General features: G+C 52.6%; 1 protein-coding gene across 5 annotated transcripts in view; it reads left to right on the top strand.

The window, feature by feature from the left end:
* The window catches only part of SYN3 (synapsin III), a 457,275-nt gene that overhangs the window by 381,652 nt on the left and 58,933 nt on the right, over positions 1-16,690 (top strand). For 4 of the 5 annotated variants that reach the window (XM_089306859.1, XM_008257067.4, XM_017341626.4 and 1 more), the window contains 1 exon segment: positions 1,181-1,243. In XM_089306859.1, the coding sequence (XP_089162985.1) occupies positions 1,181-1,243 (63 nt within the window). 5 annotated transcript variants of the gene reach the window in all.

The following is a 16,690-nucleotide window of genomic DNA, read 5'->3' as shown; positions in this document are numbered from 1 at the left end:
GTTTGCATCACATAATATTAGATGGAAAGAGCAGGAAGCAAAGTTGAATATGACTCTACCACCAAGTTTGTAAGAACAGCAAAAGCAAAAGATTAAAATAAAAAGACCAGCAGCTAAGACACCAAAACTGTTGCAAGTCTGAGGATGAGTCTATGGTCTTGTTTATAGTTAACACTTTTTTATGTTTTCCAAATTTTTGTAGTGGGTACACATTGGTTTTAGAATCAAAATCCACTGTTACTTATTTTTTAATGTATTTGTTCAGCTTAAACACCAGGGTAGGGCAAATTTTAGCCTCAAATCAGGAAAATAATTTATTTAGCGTCTACTGCAGACACTTCCATACTAAACCTTAAAGGAAACTCTTCATATGAACTTGGAGTTGGACAGACCCAAGTTCAAGTCCTCTGGCCCACCCCTCCCCAGCACTTGAGTCTCCATTTTCATAACAGCACAGTGGTGACCACAATGCCTTCTCTCCAGTGACTTTGCAATCAGCAGCAAGTGCACCTGACAGTCTGGCTCCACCCCCAGGCGGAAGAGCTGGGCACCACAAGGCGCCCGTGGCGTGGGAGGGTGGACAGTGCTGCCGGCACAATGTCTGATGCCGTAAAGCAGGAGGCCATCCCACCTGTGGGCCTCGGGCTGCAGCCAGTGGACGCCTGTGCCCGTGTGGCCTGAGCAGTGTCTGGAGGAGGTCGTGAGCATCTTCAGATGTTTGAAGCATCATGGGTAGGGAGGACACGAGGTAGCACTGTGCCAGGAATGAGGAAGCCGCCATTCCCTGAGTGCTGGCACGTGCAAAAACTCACGTCGTCCTCACAGCAACCCTGTGGGGCGGGCACCCTGATTATCACCCCATTGTACAGATGAGGAAAGCAAGGTGTGGATCAGTGTCACGTCTCGTCCACAGCTGCATAGTGGGAAAGCCAGGGCTTGAAGCCAGTTGGCTCGTCCCCCTGTGCTGTCTGCAGACAGGTGTTGAGAACACAGAGATTCCTTGGGCAGCCTGCATGCTGGCATGGAGTGCATGTGGCAGGATGACCACCTGCCGCGGCATCCTTGTGGGGATCCCTGGCGACCCCAGAGGAGTGAGTGCACTTCCTACGGAACACAGCGTGCCCATAGCCTGTGGGGGAAGCGCTCTGAGGTGCTAACGATGATCTCTTGTCTCTTGCAGCTCACCGCCCCACACTTCCCCGTGGTGGTCAAGCTGGGACACGCCCACGCCGGGATGGGAAAGGTAAGAGGGACAGGTCCGAGGCTGGCAGTGGCCACACCCACGGCTCGCCCAGACTGCCCGTTCCCGCTCCTCCTCCCTCCCTTAGCACAGGCACCCACCCGGGTCACAGGGTTACACAGAGTCCCCAGGACGTGGGGAGTCCTCCCCTCCCCAAGTGCACCTTGCGCTGGGCTCCTGTTGTCTGGAAAGTTCTCCAGCTCAGCCCACCTGCCGACCCTGACCTGGAATTGCTGGCTCCACAGCTCCGTGATTGTGGCTTAAGAGGAACAGATGGGAAGCATTTCGTAGCCTCAGATTCTTGTGTGAGGGGGTGCTGTCGACGCCTCCGCAGTTGCACTATAAGCTCACGTCATAGAGATTCTCTGTCACCTGCAGAGCCAGGGAAGTGGCAGATACACCTGACTGCATGCGCGAAGCCCCAGGAGTCGGTCAGCTTCTGCTCAGGTAGAGAATACATTCTACACAGCTGCGAACAGCCTGACCGTCTGTAGTGGTCAGGCCCTTCCAGTTGCAAGTGTTAAAACCTGGCTCAAATTAGCGAGAAAAAGGTGATCCTGGTGTGCGTGGTCAGGACATCCGAGGGAGTCCTCGACAGATTCGGGCAGAGTTGGGTCCAGGAGCTCAACTGATCCAGTCGGAGCTGGATCGATCTCTCTATGAATTTTGGCATTTTCTTCACATAGTCAAAACCGCTGTGGGCAGCCCACTCTTATCCCTAGGCTGACTGTCCCCAAAGAATACAGACCTTCCTCCTTCCCAGGGTCTCTCTGAACAGCCTTGTGGAGCCTTGGGCTGTGGGATAGGTCCACCCCAACAAGGGATGTGGGTATGGCTCAGCGTCAACAAATCATGGGCAGCATAGTTCTATGGGAGAGAAAGATCCCAGTCCTGGAGGTGGAGAGCAGGGCGGGGGGCAGGAGGTGGCCTCTCCAGTCCACCCATCTAGACTCTAGCTCACACAGAACCACACGGGAGCATGTGTTCCATTGCAGGAACCTCAGCCCAACATGAGGGCCAACACTGTGCGTGCTGGAACCCCATGGGACCCAGCAGACGCCTTGCTTTGAATAGTCGCGCCCGGCCTCTCCACCTGTTCTCCGCCTGTTACACCTGCACCGCCTCTTCCCACCTCAAGTCCATTGCCTCCAGGCAGCGTGGAAAGGAAAGGATTAGGCATGTCTCACTGCTCTGGCATTTGTGAGAACGTGGGCCAGTTACTCTCGACTTCCTCCTCTGTCGAATGGCTGGTTGGTCTCATAACAGAAGTTAAAGTGCAACCTCCCCATGCATGCCATCTTCCTCAAAGTGCATGCTGTGAGGGCAGGGGTTGCCACCTGCTGCCCATCACTGTCTTCCGGGACCCAGCAGGGCACCTGCTGCACCACAGCCTCTCGAGTTGAGTCCCTTTCAGTCACCACCCTGCGGCTGCCCCATCCTCTCTCCCCAGCTCCCTCCTCCAGCCCCTGCTGCTCCACCGATGCTGCCCTAGCCCAAGCCCCAGTGATCCTGTGTCACTAATTCAGCAGGCCCTTTTCTGCCTTGCCTGGATTGACCTCTCTGCGTCACTTAAAGCTATCCCATCTGTCCCCAAACTCTTCCTGCAGTGGCCTCCATGCAAGCTCACCCCTGGCTTCCTCCTGTCTTTCGGCTGCTGCCCCCAGCCCCCGGCTGTTCCATGAGCGTGTGCTGTCTGAGTGCTCTCCCTGACTCAGCCGCTGTCCACAGCCAGCCGCCCCCTGCCCAGGCTTTTGTTCCCGCCATGGGGCACCCAGCTCCTAGGCCCAGCTGCCTCCTCTACTTCCTTCCCCGCCTTATTTCCTAGCGAAGCTTCAGACTCCGAATGTCCCAGGTTTGCCCAGTACTTTCCCAGACAGCTGGTCTCCCTCCTCCTCTTCATCTGCCTCCTCCTCCTGTCCTTCCATCTGTGGGGCCAGAACCACCCATCCCTGTGTTGCCTCAAAACAGCAACCTGGGAGCCATCACCCATCCTCCATGTCCAAAAGATCCCCTTGTCTGGTCAACTACCCCTTGCTACTGTTTCTCTAACAAGCCCCTGTCTCTCCACCCACTGCCACCATCTTGGTTGGACGTTCATAAAATTAGAAGATTCCCAAGAATTAAATTTTGTCTCTGCAGCTTAAAATAATCCTGAACAGGAACTGAAAAGCAGGAAATTCTTGGCGACACTGATGCGATGCCCCAGGGTGGGGATGGCTCTCAGAAACATGGGCCCAAAAGGGACTCCCAGAATGTGGAAAGGAGGGAACCTCTCCAAGGATTAAAAAAAAAAAAAAAAAAAAAAAAAAGACACAAACTGAGGTTTGCAAAAACGCTGAGCTTGAGGGAAAAGGACTTTCTCCTTATGTTGGGAATGAAAAAACATGCAGAAACGGCCTGGACATATTGAGCAAATGATGTCATGTTCACGGCTGAGAGGGAGGAAAGCAAAATGAGTGCCTTCTCTCAAGAAAGGCATTGTCTGCCTGGAGACAGCAAAGGGCACTCCAGTAGCCAGGGAGCCCAGTGCCGTTCTGGACCCAACCGGGCCCTGCGGGTGCAGCTGCTGACCCGACCTCAGTTACATTCGGCTCCTTTAGTCCCATGCACCGATTGGTGCCTTCCCTATGCCGAGAGTCAGAGGAGCAATAGGACCTCTGGGGAGACAGTTACGTGCCTAAATAAGTATGGTGTGTGGTTGGGGTCAACCAGAAGGCTGTGTAGTGGGGCGGGGGGAGGGTGGAGAGGTTCAAAGGCAAGAGCTGGAAATCCTGTTTATGGGATGGAAAGATGGATCAGGCCCCTTAGAGGGGCTGAGGTTTGGTTGGGAAAGACAAGTGGATTCCATCAGTGGCTGTGGTGAAGACAGGCATGCCAGGGAGAGGAGCAGACGCACACTCGCGTGGAGGCATCGGGGATCTGCACGTGCTGGGAGTGCCTGGAGACGGAAGGAATCTGAACAAACAGGAAATACTGGGAGACAGGAGACAGGCCAATAGCCCTCGCATTGGAACACAGAATGGTGGTGTCAGGAGGTGGAGAAGCTGAAATGCGATGGGCTGCTATGCAGTGTGGGTTAGATGGGTTAGACCAGTGGTCGGGGGTTCTCCCTTTGCTCCTGTCTGGTCACTGTCTTGAGTTGTCACTGTCTTGAGGCCAAAGATGTGTAAAACACCCTAAAATGCAAAAGAATTGTGCAGCTGAAAATGCTGGTGGCATCAGGTGAAAACTTCTAGGCAAAACTGATTTCTTTTCCTTTATTGAAGGTTTTACCAGACCAGAAATCAGAGACAGCATTAGTGATTATGGAATGCAGCACATTTCAAAGAACGTTCCAATCAATTGCTATTTAGGGTGCTAAAGTCTACTTTAGCCATATAGATTTGGAAAACTGTGTTGAAGTCAATTTTGGGTCCAGAATTTCAGAGTCACAAACCTGTTCAGATACATTTAGGGGGACAAAGACATGGAACAGTAGGCAGACGTTCCCAAAGTTACCTGGCCCCAAAAACATTGGAGCATTTTTTGTTGTTGAGATGGTTGTGTTTTTATTAATTTGTAAAAACTCTTCACATATTAAGAAAATTAATCCTCCGTAATACTTTGCAGCTATTTTTCCTCCTCTGACCATTTCACATTGATTTTTATTATTCAGCTTTTAATCATCTTAAAGTATTTTTGCTGTTTCCACCCTGGGAGATAGTAGAACAGCTAAGGATGGTGATCGGAATCCAGGTGACACAGTTCTTAGTTGTGAGAGCTCAGAGAAGTTACCCAGCCTCCCCTGCCTGAGCTACCTCTGACATAAAATGCAGATAATGGTACCAGCAGCCCCAGACGCTGACTGTGAGGATTCAGAGACATTGTGCATGCCGGGCACATAGCTCTGCCTGAAACAAACCAGCGCTCAATGGGTGTTAACTGTCGCTGTAATCAGGGAGGGTCAGATCTGCTCCGGGGACTCCAAACCCCGACGTGAATGGAGGAGAGATGACCATAAGGCATCCTGTGTCGGAGATTTTATTTCTCTTAGCTATGCATTCAGCAGGAGTCAGATGAGTATTGGGTTGCCAACAGCTGTAATCAAAAAATGCCACACAGGGGCCAGCATTGTGGTGCAGCAGGTCTAGCCGCCACTTGGGATGCTGGCATCCCATAGCAGCGCTGGTTGGAGTCCCCGCTGCTCTGCTTCTCATACAGCTCCCAGCTGATGCACCTGGGAAAGCAGTAGAAGAAGATGGCCCACGGGCTCTGGTCCCTGCCCCAGTGCGGGAGATCCAGATGGAGAGCTATGCTCCTGGCGTCAGCACTGGCCATCGCAGCCCTCTGGGGACTGAAGCAGTGGATGGAAGACCTCTCTCTCTCTCTCTCTCTCTTTCTCTCTCTCCCCCCTCTTTTTCCCTCTGCCTTTCAAATAAATAAAAAATAATTTTAAAAATGCCAAGTAAATCTACAAACCTGGCCTCAACTTTATTAGTCATCAAGGAGATGAAAATTAAAACTACAATGAGATGGTACTACATAATCAGAACAGCCAAAGTTAAGAGATTAATAATATTAAGTGTTGGTGAGAACGTAGAACAACTGAAACAAAACAAGCACACAGCCAACACAACACACATACACACATCTACTGAAAGTATAAACTGGTACAACTACTTTGGATTATAGCTTGATATTATAGCCTAAGCTGAAGTTACACAGGAGTTCTCTTGGCTATATCCAATCTAAATACACACACTAAGCTAAGACTTTAAAAACTTGAGCCACTCTTAGGATAATCTGCTGGTAGAGGGAAGCTATCCCGAACAACATGAACATGAACGAGAGCCCCATAGTGAGCTGGTGCCCAGTCCACAGTCAGCAGATTGGATGGAGCTCCGGATGGGCACCAATTCTGGGAGTTTCAGAGGGACGTGACCGGGAGGTGTGTCAGAGGATGAACCAGCCAGCTAAGGGAAGGCACACCTGGCCTGGATAAGCCGGGGGGGGGGGGGGGGCAGGATGACCAGCGTCTCCAAAACGTGGGGGATATAATGGGAGGGTAGACGGGACTGATTCTGAACAGGCCTGGTGGGACTGGGACCAGAGTCGGGACCAGTCAGTTCTAACGATCAAGGGTGAACATGAACAGGACGGACCGGCCCTGCGGCTGGGAGGTTCCCCCTATCTGAGACAGCTGGAGTAAGAATTCCCCTTCACTGGAGAGAGATGAAGCAATGCGAGACTCTTAGCCTGAAATCTTTGAAGGCCCCTGAAACTCAGAGAAGTCTGCACGTGTGTTTGTGTGTGGATGTGACAGGAACATTTTGCAGGGAAAGGGGACCACAGCTCCTTCCAGTCTCTCATGGGAGCCCATGACCCTCCCAAATGAAGACGCCCTGGAGGCGACCCCTGTATTATCTTCCAGTGACAAGAGTCTGTGGCTTTAATAATAATAGGAGCAGTCCACGGAAAGGAGTGACGTGATGTCATGTTACCATCATGGGACTGGAAGTCAAGTTCAAGGTCAACTGCCTGTATCAGGGGGGATGAAGCGTGTAGAATTTGAATTCAGGGTTTCTGGTTCGAATGTAGACGGCCGTTGACTGGTTCTGTGTTCTCGGACAAGCTGCTCAATTTCTCTGTGCCTCAGTTTCCTCATCTCTAACTTGGGGACAATCATCTCCCTCCCGGTCCAGGCTTGGGAAGGTAACAGATAAACATTCAATGAAACCCATTACAAATATACCCTGCTATTCTGGTTACTTAACCGCTTATCTCAGCTAAGATGAGATAAGCGGTTGGGCCTAGCGGACAAAAAGGAGAGTGGGGATTGAATTAAATTTGGGGTAAATTCTTTCAAGACAGTGGCTTCCAGCATCCCCAGGAGAGGCCGAGATAACGGAGATAAATGAGCTGACTCTACCCTGAGAGCCGGCTAGATCTAGATCCACTCGGCCCCATTCCATTCTTACAGTAATAAAACGACTCACAATAATCATAATAAAAGGCACTGCTCTACAGAGCGGATTTCTAACATGTATACTCATTTAGCATGATCCTCCTAGGAGGCAGGTACTGTTAAATGATGGCCCTGAGCTACAAGCCCAGGCTGTCTGGCTGCAGCACCTGAGCTCAGAGGCGTGAGGGCACTGATCTGGTCCCAGGTTAATAAGCCCAGATCCAGGCGTCCCAGCCCTGCCCCTTGCTGGCCGGGTCCAGTTGTCCTTATCGGAGGAGGCTGGAGTGGTGCATGCTGGGACTGAGGCAGCTCCAAGACAAGACGCGCGCAGTGGCCCAGGTGACTCATGCACCCCAGCCTGGCCAGGTTTACGGCTGTCACGGGCTCCGAGCGACGTGGACTGGGGGCCTTCCTCGGAGGCTGACTCACTTCGCCGGCTTTCTCGGCACCGTCCTTGAGTTGCAAGTGGGAGGAGGCGGCCCCAGAACACAGAGCTGGAGAGGGAGCATGGAAAATGAGCCAGGGGAGGGCTGCAGCCCAAGGGAGCAGTTAAGAAATCGAAAGGCTCCCTGCAGCTGGGAGGCCGCAGGAGCCGAGTCAGAGTCACTGGTTCTGCTTCTCAGGGAGAACGGGCAGAGGCCCCAGCCTGCAGAGCTCAGGGGGAAGAGAGGCCACAGGCCCTGCCACACTGTGAAGGAGGGAGGAGAGGAGAGACCTGCAGGCACTCACAGCCCCCCTCCCTGCTTGTGTCCTGCCCTCCTACCCCACCACGCCCTTTAGATGACTCGCTCACTCTACACTTTTCTTGAGCAACATGGGCCCTGGGAGGGGATCAATCGTTCAGCCTTTCACACGGCGGACGTCCTTCCGAGTGCAGCACACTCAGTGAGCCGCTGCTCACGGTTCCCCGTGTTTGCAGTGCACCTGCTCGCCACAAAGTACTTAGGCCCCCAGAGTGACCACTCGTGAGGCTCCCGTGGTCATCTGTGGGCATGCGGGGGGTGATGACACGTCGGAGTCAAGGGGAGACTCTGCCTTCTTGTGTTAGCTCTCATAGGCAGGATCCATGTGCCTTGCTTCCACATTTTTGTGCTTTTGTTCTTTTTTTGGTGGTTTCGCTGATTCCAATGCCTGCAACCAAGGGGAGTCCTGGAGTGCTGACGTTCCCGGGTGATGGCTCCTTGTGGGAAAACTGCATGTGTTAGAGGTCTAAGTTTCATCCAGGTACCCGTTATTGTACTGTTGGCGCAAGTTCAATGTCAGTGAATGAGTAATTCATATCAAGTACGGTGTCTTTAAACAGAAACACACATAAAAACAAGGTCATGTACTGATAGGGCAATGAGACCTTATGACCAGAGACTTAAAGGAACCTCACCCCGTGGGTCCCCTGGGAACGATGGGTTGGTATTGGCTAATTCAGGGCTCACTGCTGCTTTATCGACCGTAACTCACGAATAATGAGAATCATCAATTGTGTATGTACGCACACACATGTATATCTCACACACACACACACACATCCTGTAAAGAGCCCCGGGGTCTTCTTCCTGCCTTTGAATACTATAACACCATGATTCTTTTTAAAAAAAAATGTTTTCTTTGAAAGGCAGAATGACAGAAAGAGGAGAGAGAGAGGAGAGAGAGTGTTCCAGCCACTGATTCACTCCCCCAAATGGCTGCAACAGTTGGAGCTGGGCCAGGCTGAAGCCAGGACCCAGGAACTCCATCCTGGTCTCCCACGTAGTGAATAGGGACCCAAGCATTTGGGCCGTCGTCCTCCGCTGCTTTCCCGGGAGTGTTGGCAGGAAGCTGGATCTGTAGCAGAACAGCAGAGATGAAACCGGCCCCACAATTTAGGAACGCCAGTGTCACAAGCAGCGGCTTAACCCACTGTGCCACGACACCGGGAAGAGCAGAGCGAGCTGACACAGTCACTCCGTGGCTCTGTCCAGCCTGAACTTTGATGCGCTGGAGGCGGAGTCATCTGGACCGTGGACTCATTTTAAGGCTACGATCTCTACTTCCCCTGCCAACTCCAGTGTCCTTGCACCACTGACACGAGCCTGGGTCTGGGTTCACAAAATCTGGGTCATCCCTGCCAGCCCCACGCTCCCTCAGGCCAGCAGTAGCCCCCTCCCCGGGCCCGTCACTTAAACACGTGTATGAGGTTTCCCGGATGTCACTATCTGTGATTCCCTCACTCCTTGACTTGGAAGAACTGGTGAGCACCCCTGCATTAAGAGGCAGGAAGCTCCATGCAAATGTGAGGCAGGCAGGTGAGCAAAGCCCAGAGCATGGGCTTTGTACTTGGCTCTGCCATCTGCCGGTGTAATGACCTTGAGCCCTTGTCTTAACCTTTCCGGGACTCAGCCTCTCTGTGTAACTGCAAGCAGATTAACTGGAGGAACAGAGTAAGACGTAACACCTGGGCAGCGTCTGTAACCCTCAGAGGCACCTGGGGAGGTATTTCTGGCCCTGGCTTTGCAGAGGCTCCCAGAGTCATTTTGCCCAAGGTCACAGCTAAGTGGCAGCAGTGGGACTCGAGCAGACGCCAGCAGCATTTTGGCCCTCTCTTTTCTGCTGCAGGGGACCCCGGGAACGCTCAGCGGAATCATCTCTTCCCCTTAGGAGGCAACAAGCCAAGTTCATTTGGAGAGTTGATTTATAAAGAATTTCACAAGGTCCCACCCAAGAACCATGGCAGTACCTCTGAGACAAGGCTGACCTTTTGCATATGAATTGCACTTGTTTTTTTGGTCTGCTGATCTCACACCAGGCCTGCGGCCAAGATCCAGAGCACACTCATCTTAAGAGAATACGAAGAACACCACCCCCTGGCACAGTGTCCCAACGTGCACGTGCACCCCACCACCTGCACACCCCCGTGTGTCAAGAGGGACAGAGACGCAGCGAGGGGCTGGTTTGGAAGGCCTGAATCACCTGCTGTATGGGCACCGGTGCAGACAGCCATGAGAAACACTGGGTATCATGATTTATTGTAACTGACAAACGTTGAGAAGCAGTTCGGTTTCTGTCTAGTTTTCTGTATCCTGCCCGAGTCTATCGACCCACTGAGGATACCAACCCGGATGCCCACGGGACCATCACGGAGTCAGGAACTCAGGAGGGGACTTTGACGTCCCGGAAAGGCCAAGGCCAGGCTCTGAGGGAAGCCACAATAGCCCTGTCAGTTAAGGCTGTGAGACTGTGCAGCCCAGGGGGGCTGATCTGACTTTTGTCAGAAGTCAGTTCTCTGGATCTCCATTATGAATTCTGCTAATTTTAAAATACTGGCGCCGGGGGCTGGTGCCATGGCATAGTAGGTTAAGCCTCTGCCTACAGCTCTGGCAGCCAATAAGGGTGCCAGTTTGAGTCCCATCTGTTCACCTTCTGTCCAGCTCTCTGCTATGGCCTGGGATAGCAGTGGAAGATGACCCAAGCACTTGGGTCACTGTACCCGCACGGAAGACCCAGAAGAAACTCCTGGCTCCTGGCTTCAGATCGGCCCAGCTCTGGCCATTGCGGCCATTTGGGAAGTGAACCAGCTGATGGGAGATTCTCTCTCCATCTCTTCCTCTCTCTCTCTGTAACTCTGTCTCTCAAATAAATAAATAAATCTTTAAAAAAAATTAGCAACTAGTTTAAAACTCTTGACACACTGGGTAGGCTAAATTAACCAGCTGGCTGCCAAACCCTGGGGCTTCAAACTTGGGTTTGGTGCCTCCGGCTTCAGACTAGACAGGATTCTGGCCTCATCTTTCCTTTACAAGGGGCCATGGAGCCTAACGGTTAAGGCTGCAGGTTGTGCACTGAACCCAGGAATTCAAATCCTGGCTCAGCCATTTCCTAGCTATACAAGCACTTCCCTTGGGAGTCTGTGTTTTCTCATCTGTGAAATGGCTCTAATAAATCCCCCTGGTGGCTGAGGGGTGGCCTTGCAGGCTAATTGAGATAAAGCACTTAAAAAAAAAAAATCTGTAGATACTTAGGGGATGTTGATTGGCTTCCTCTAGGTGCTGGGGGCCTCCTAAACTCTCCCCTGGGGGTCTTGCTAAGCTGGTCCCGAGAGGGGCCTGCCTGGCCTTCTGCTTGTCTAATAAGCTCCCAGGTGATGTAGGGGTCATCCATGTGTGGGGGTCAGGGGTGAGCAAACGTATTCGATCACAGAGGCAGACAGAAGGTGAAGATTTCAGACTTCGTGACCCGGGCTCTGCTGCAGCTGCTCACGCTGCCCTGACAGCACAAAGCAGCCCCGGACAGCACAGTGGTGGACAGGCACAGCTCTGCTCCCATACGACTGTGTTTTGGACACTGCGATTTGAATCACAGGTCGTTTGCAGATATCATGGAATACTGTTTTTTTTTTTTCTCCAACTATTTAAAAATGTAAAGATCATTCTAAATTCATAGGCTGCACTTGGCGCTCAGGCCTGACCTCTCTCTAGGTCATCTACGACCCTAAACCTGGTCATCTCGCTCCCCTACCACCACCACCACCAGATTGTAAGCTCTGTGGGGGCCCAAGCTGCACTCACTGACCTCAGCTGCCCTCCCCACCCAGGCCAGGGCCCTGCACAGAGGAAAGCCCACCCCTCGTCCTGCACAATGAGCAGAGGCCTAGGAGGACGAGGTGTTGCCCTCCAGGCCTGACACTTGTCTGGTGCCTCCCTTCCCCTCCATTCAATCTGACGGTCACACTGGAACTCTATAAACACGCTGGCGAAAGAACCAGTGACCCAGGAGCTCAGTAACAACACAAGGGGTTTGATTTATGATGGGGGAGAGCAAAGGGAAGGAACCAGCAAACCGATAAGCGGGATAATTAAGCAGTTCCCCAAACCATCCATCAACTCCTCTGCCATCCGCATCACCTTCCCCCACCTCTTCCTCCACTGGCAGCATGGGACCCGGGCAGTCAGGCCAAGAGCATCCTTTGGGCTCCAGGTCTGGGCCTTCAACACGGTTGGAGGTGGGGAAAGGGCTTTTGTGAATGTGAGGCCAGTGGCCCCAGTGTTAATGTCTTCGTGGAATTCACGTGTTGAATCCTAGCACCCAATGTGCAGCATTAAGAGGTGGGCCTTTGGGGACTGATCGAGTCGGGAGGACTCTGCTTTGATGATGGAGAACGCGTCCTTAGTAAAGAGGTTCAGGGGAGTTCCCCGGCTCCGCCCACCCCATGAGGATGTAGCGAGTGGCAAGACGCCATCCAGGAAGCCCTCGCCAGACCTCAGATCCATCGGTGCCTGGATCTGGGTCTTCCCTGCCTCCAGACCTGTGAGTGATGAATTTTTGTTGTGTGTGAATTACAGTCTAGGATCTTCCGTCATAGCAGCCCAAACTAAGACCGGCCTCTTGGTTCATTCAACAAACATTAGTGGATTTGGTTCCCAGATGATTTGAATTAGGCAGTCAAGAAATGTTCACTGGGTATTTTGGCAAATATTGTATGAGTATCTGTCATGGGCAAGGGGTGTGCCAGAGACTGGGATGGAGTCTCTCGGGTAAGATCCAGAGATGGGAAAGCCATGGCTCTTGTGTGTAGGGAGTTTACACACTTAAGACACAGCCACTGGACAATCCAGTGCAGGGCACGGTAATCTGCCACCTACAGGCCAAATGCAGCCACCTCCACCCTGTTTTTGTTAATAAAGTTTTATTGCAACCTGGCCCTTGCGTGTCTGTAACCATGCTGCCTATGGCTGCTTTCACACTGTGATGTCAGACCGGAATCCTTTTTGCAGCACACAAAGCCTCACATGTCTATCATGGGGCTCTTTAAAGAAAAAGTTTAATTCCTGGCCTAGTACAACAATTTTTCCAAAATTTCAACCCTCACCACCTGGTTCCCAGGTACGCACATTTCTACGGTGGGTTTCACAACCTGAGAACTGCCCTCGCTCTGGCTGGGTCTTCTGGTCTTTTCTGTCCCAGATGTTGATTCAGTGTTGGTTATGACCCGTGCAGTCGATTGGATGCCCCATTTCACACTCACACTTTGAAAAAAAACACTGTTTAGTGGGTGCGGGGGAATCACATTGATTCATTTACTCAAGAAATATTTATTGATCCGGGGCTTTTTCCATTTCCTGGGCACACATTCTAGGCACTGGACCTGCCGAAGTCTCCAGCCCCAAAGGGAGTACAGGCCATGGGAGAGGCAGGTGACAGAAGAAAATCAGACAAGTCTGCAGTATGCAGGCGATGAGATGGCTCTGAAGAAGAAACAAACAGCAAAGGGGACGGAGCGTGCTGGGTGGTGACCAGGGCGGCCTTTCCGTGCAGGGACGTGGGGGGGAAGGAAAGAGTGAGCCATGCGGGCATACGGAGGAGGAGCATGACAGCAGAAGGAGCAGCACGGGCAAAGGCCCTGTGGCAGGAGCCTGTGCCTTGTGGCCAGGCAGCATGCAAGAGGGCAGTGGGGCTGGAGTGAGGAGCAGCAGGAAGAAGGATCCGAGAGTGGAGGAGGAGGGGGAGGGGGAGCATGCAGGCGGTGGGCCACAATCCGTGCAGGGGGAGAAAAGCCACAGCAGAAGACAAGCAAGTGCTGCGCAGGGCACCCGGACAAAGCAGACCCATGACGGTGGAGGAATCTTGTCCCAGACACACGGACCGGGGCCAGCGTTGTGGCACAGCCGTCTAAGCCATATCAGGGTGCTGGCTCACTTCCCTGCTCTGCTTCCCAGCTCGCTCCCTGCTAATGCTCCTGGAAGAGCATCGGAAGACGGCCCAAGTGCTTGGACACCTGCCACCCATGTGGGAGACTCAGCTGGAGCCCCTGGCTCCTAACTTTGGTCTGACCCAGCCCTGGCTGCTGCAGCCAGTTGAGGAATGAACCAGTGTAAGGAATTCTCTCTCTCTGTCTCTGTGCCTTTCCAATAAACACATCTTTTTGTAAAATGCAACAAAATGCAGGCACTATTATATAGACTCCATGCTGTGGCAAGTGAGCAGGACGTGCAGAGCAGTAAACCCTGCGGGGACAGTTGGGGACAGCAGCCCTGTGAGCCCATGTAGCCTGAGAATCCCCAATCCAAGACGCTTGGTGTTTCACAGGTGCCTCCGATTTGGGATTTTTGTATGTGCGTATTGAGATATGTGGGGAATGGGGCCTGAGTCTAAAGATGAAATCCATTTATGCTTCATAAACACCTGAAGGTAATTTTATCCATAACTTGAACAGCTCGGTGCATGAAGCAAAGTTTCCCTGGGTGGAATTTTCCACTTGGGGAGTCAGTGCTGGGCCTGTAATTAAACTGTCGTACAAGGAAGTGTCAGGGGAAGGAGGAGCACCTTCCAGGGTTTCAGGGGAACTTCCAGACGCGGGGAGACTTCAGCTGTGTCTCAAAAGATGAGGAGCCGTCACAGGTGGATACGGCGGAGACAGGCGTTCCAGGCAGCAGACCCTGTATACAAAGGCGTAAGGGCCCAGGAGAGCATTGCTACTGTAGGTGCGATGGGTACAGATAGCCTTACCCCTGGCAGTGCATTCTGGGAGCCCAGGATGCTAGTAAAGTATCCCTCTACCGCTCCCCCAGACTGATATGACCAGTCCTAGCAGGGATCAGGCATCGGGGTCTTTATTCCCCTGTGATGCTAACCTGCAGCTCTGGGCAGGAAAAACACCTGGAAGAGCAGGTGAGGCCAGGGCCAGACCTTGCACTTTATCTTCTAGGTGAGAGAGAGACCTCCTGGAGGGTTTGGTTTGGTTTGGTTTGGTTTAAGGTTGATGGGCTGGCGTTATGGCGCAGAGGGTAAAGCCATCGCCTGCACCACCGAATCCCTCATTGGGGTATTGGTTTAAGCCCCAGTTTCTCCACAGCCAATCCCGCTCCCTGCTAATGCACCTGGGAAATCAGCAGAAGATGGTCCAAGTGCTTGGGCCCCTGCACCCATGTGGGAGACCTGGATGGAGTTCCAGGCTCCTGACTTTGACCTGGCCCTGCCCCTAGCATTGCAGCCACTTGGGGAGTGAACCAGTGAATAAAAGATCCCTTTCTCTGTGTCTATTTCTCTCTTCACTCTGCCTTTCAAATAAATAATATAAATATTTTAAAAATATGTATTTATTTGAAAGGCAGAATTACAGAGAGGGAAATGCACACACACAGAGAGAGAGAGATCTTTCAACAACTGGTTCACTCCCCAAATGGCTGCAACGGCCAAGGCTGGGCCAGGCAGAAGCCAGGAGCCAGGAGCTTCTTCCAGGTCTCCCACATGGGTGCAGGGGTCCAAGCACTCAGGCCATCTTCTGCTACATCCCCAGGTGCATTAGCAGGGAGCTGGATCAGAAACGGCACAACTAGAACTTGAACCTGCTCTCATATGCGATACCAACATTGCAGGCAGCAGCTTAGCCTGCTGCACCACAGCTCTGGTCCCTTTCTGGAGGGTCTCGGCACAGGCTGGGCATGGTTGGATTTATAAGGGGGGAAAGGCACTGTGGCAGCCGTGTGAGATCAGAGGAGGAGACGGAGCCTCCAGGGCCCACTGGGAAGAAGCTGTGGCAGCCTGGGGAGGAGGAGATTGAGCCCAGGCAGGGCCCACGACCAGGGAGGGGTGACCTAAGGCTCCAGTCGCGATCTCAGAGAGCCAGACCTCAACGCACATGGGGACGGCCTGGAAGCCAGGCAGGGGGAGGACAGGGAGACCCTGGTGAGTCCTTTACTGAAACAGGAAGTCACAAAGAATAGACCCGACGCAGGAAGATCGCAAGTTCCATCGTTGACATTTTGAACTTGAAGCACCTACGGGAAATACCAGCAGTGATCATAAAGCATTTACTGAGAACGCCCTGGGTGCCAGGCCCTGGGCCTCTTGTTTCTGTGCGTTGTCACCACAGCGCTCTGAGACTAGTCGTCCGATTGGTCCCATGTTACAGGAGGGAAAACCGAGGCTGAGAGATGCTAAGTAGATGGGAAGAGGATGATACCCACAGTCGTGTGCACAGGCCACTCGGCTCAGACAACGGCAGGACTGAGTCAGCATCACCTTCTCCTGCCTTGGGAAGGCCACAAAGGAGGGAACCAGTGGTACTTAGGGGCCCCGTGCATGCACGGATGCCACGCACAGTGTGCGCAGAGCGAGACAGCAGTAGACCCTTCCTCTGGCCACTCTGCTTGTCCCTCAGGGTCCTGAAGGAGGGATCTCGGGTACCTCTCGATGTTGCCCCTTAACCAGCCCTAGCCCACACCCCATCTTCCTTCCTTTCCTTTTCTTATTTCTTCTCGCAAATCTGCTCACGTGTGTTCTGCTGTGTAAGGGAAATCGTGCTGTTGGCCCTGTAGCCACAGAGGTTTGGGATTTTTCTTTCCTTTCATTCTCATGGAGAGAAGGGGGACTTTATTTATTTATTTATTTGACTGACCCAATGCCAAGTGCACAAAGCTGCCATTCATTCCAGTATCTCCCATCTCTGTGGTGCCAGAGTCCTTTTATCAGCACGGCCTCTTGGGCTGTCTCTCCCAGAGCCCAGAGCACCCTAAACGTGAGTGCTGTGAAATCAG

Source organism: Oryctolagus cuniculus, chromosome 11, assembly GCF_051225735.1.
Source record: "Oryctolagus cuniculus isolate XC-2025 breed Fujian yellow rabbit chromosome 11, ASM5122573v1, whole genome shotgun sequence".
Classification (NCBI taxonomy): Eukaryota; Metazoa; Chordata; class Mammalia; order Lagomorpha; family Leporidae; genus Oryctolagus; species Oryctolagus cuniculus.
This window is presented reverse-complemented; position numbering and strand designations above follow the sequence as displayed.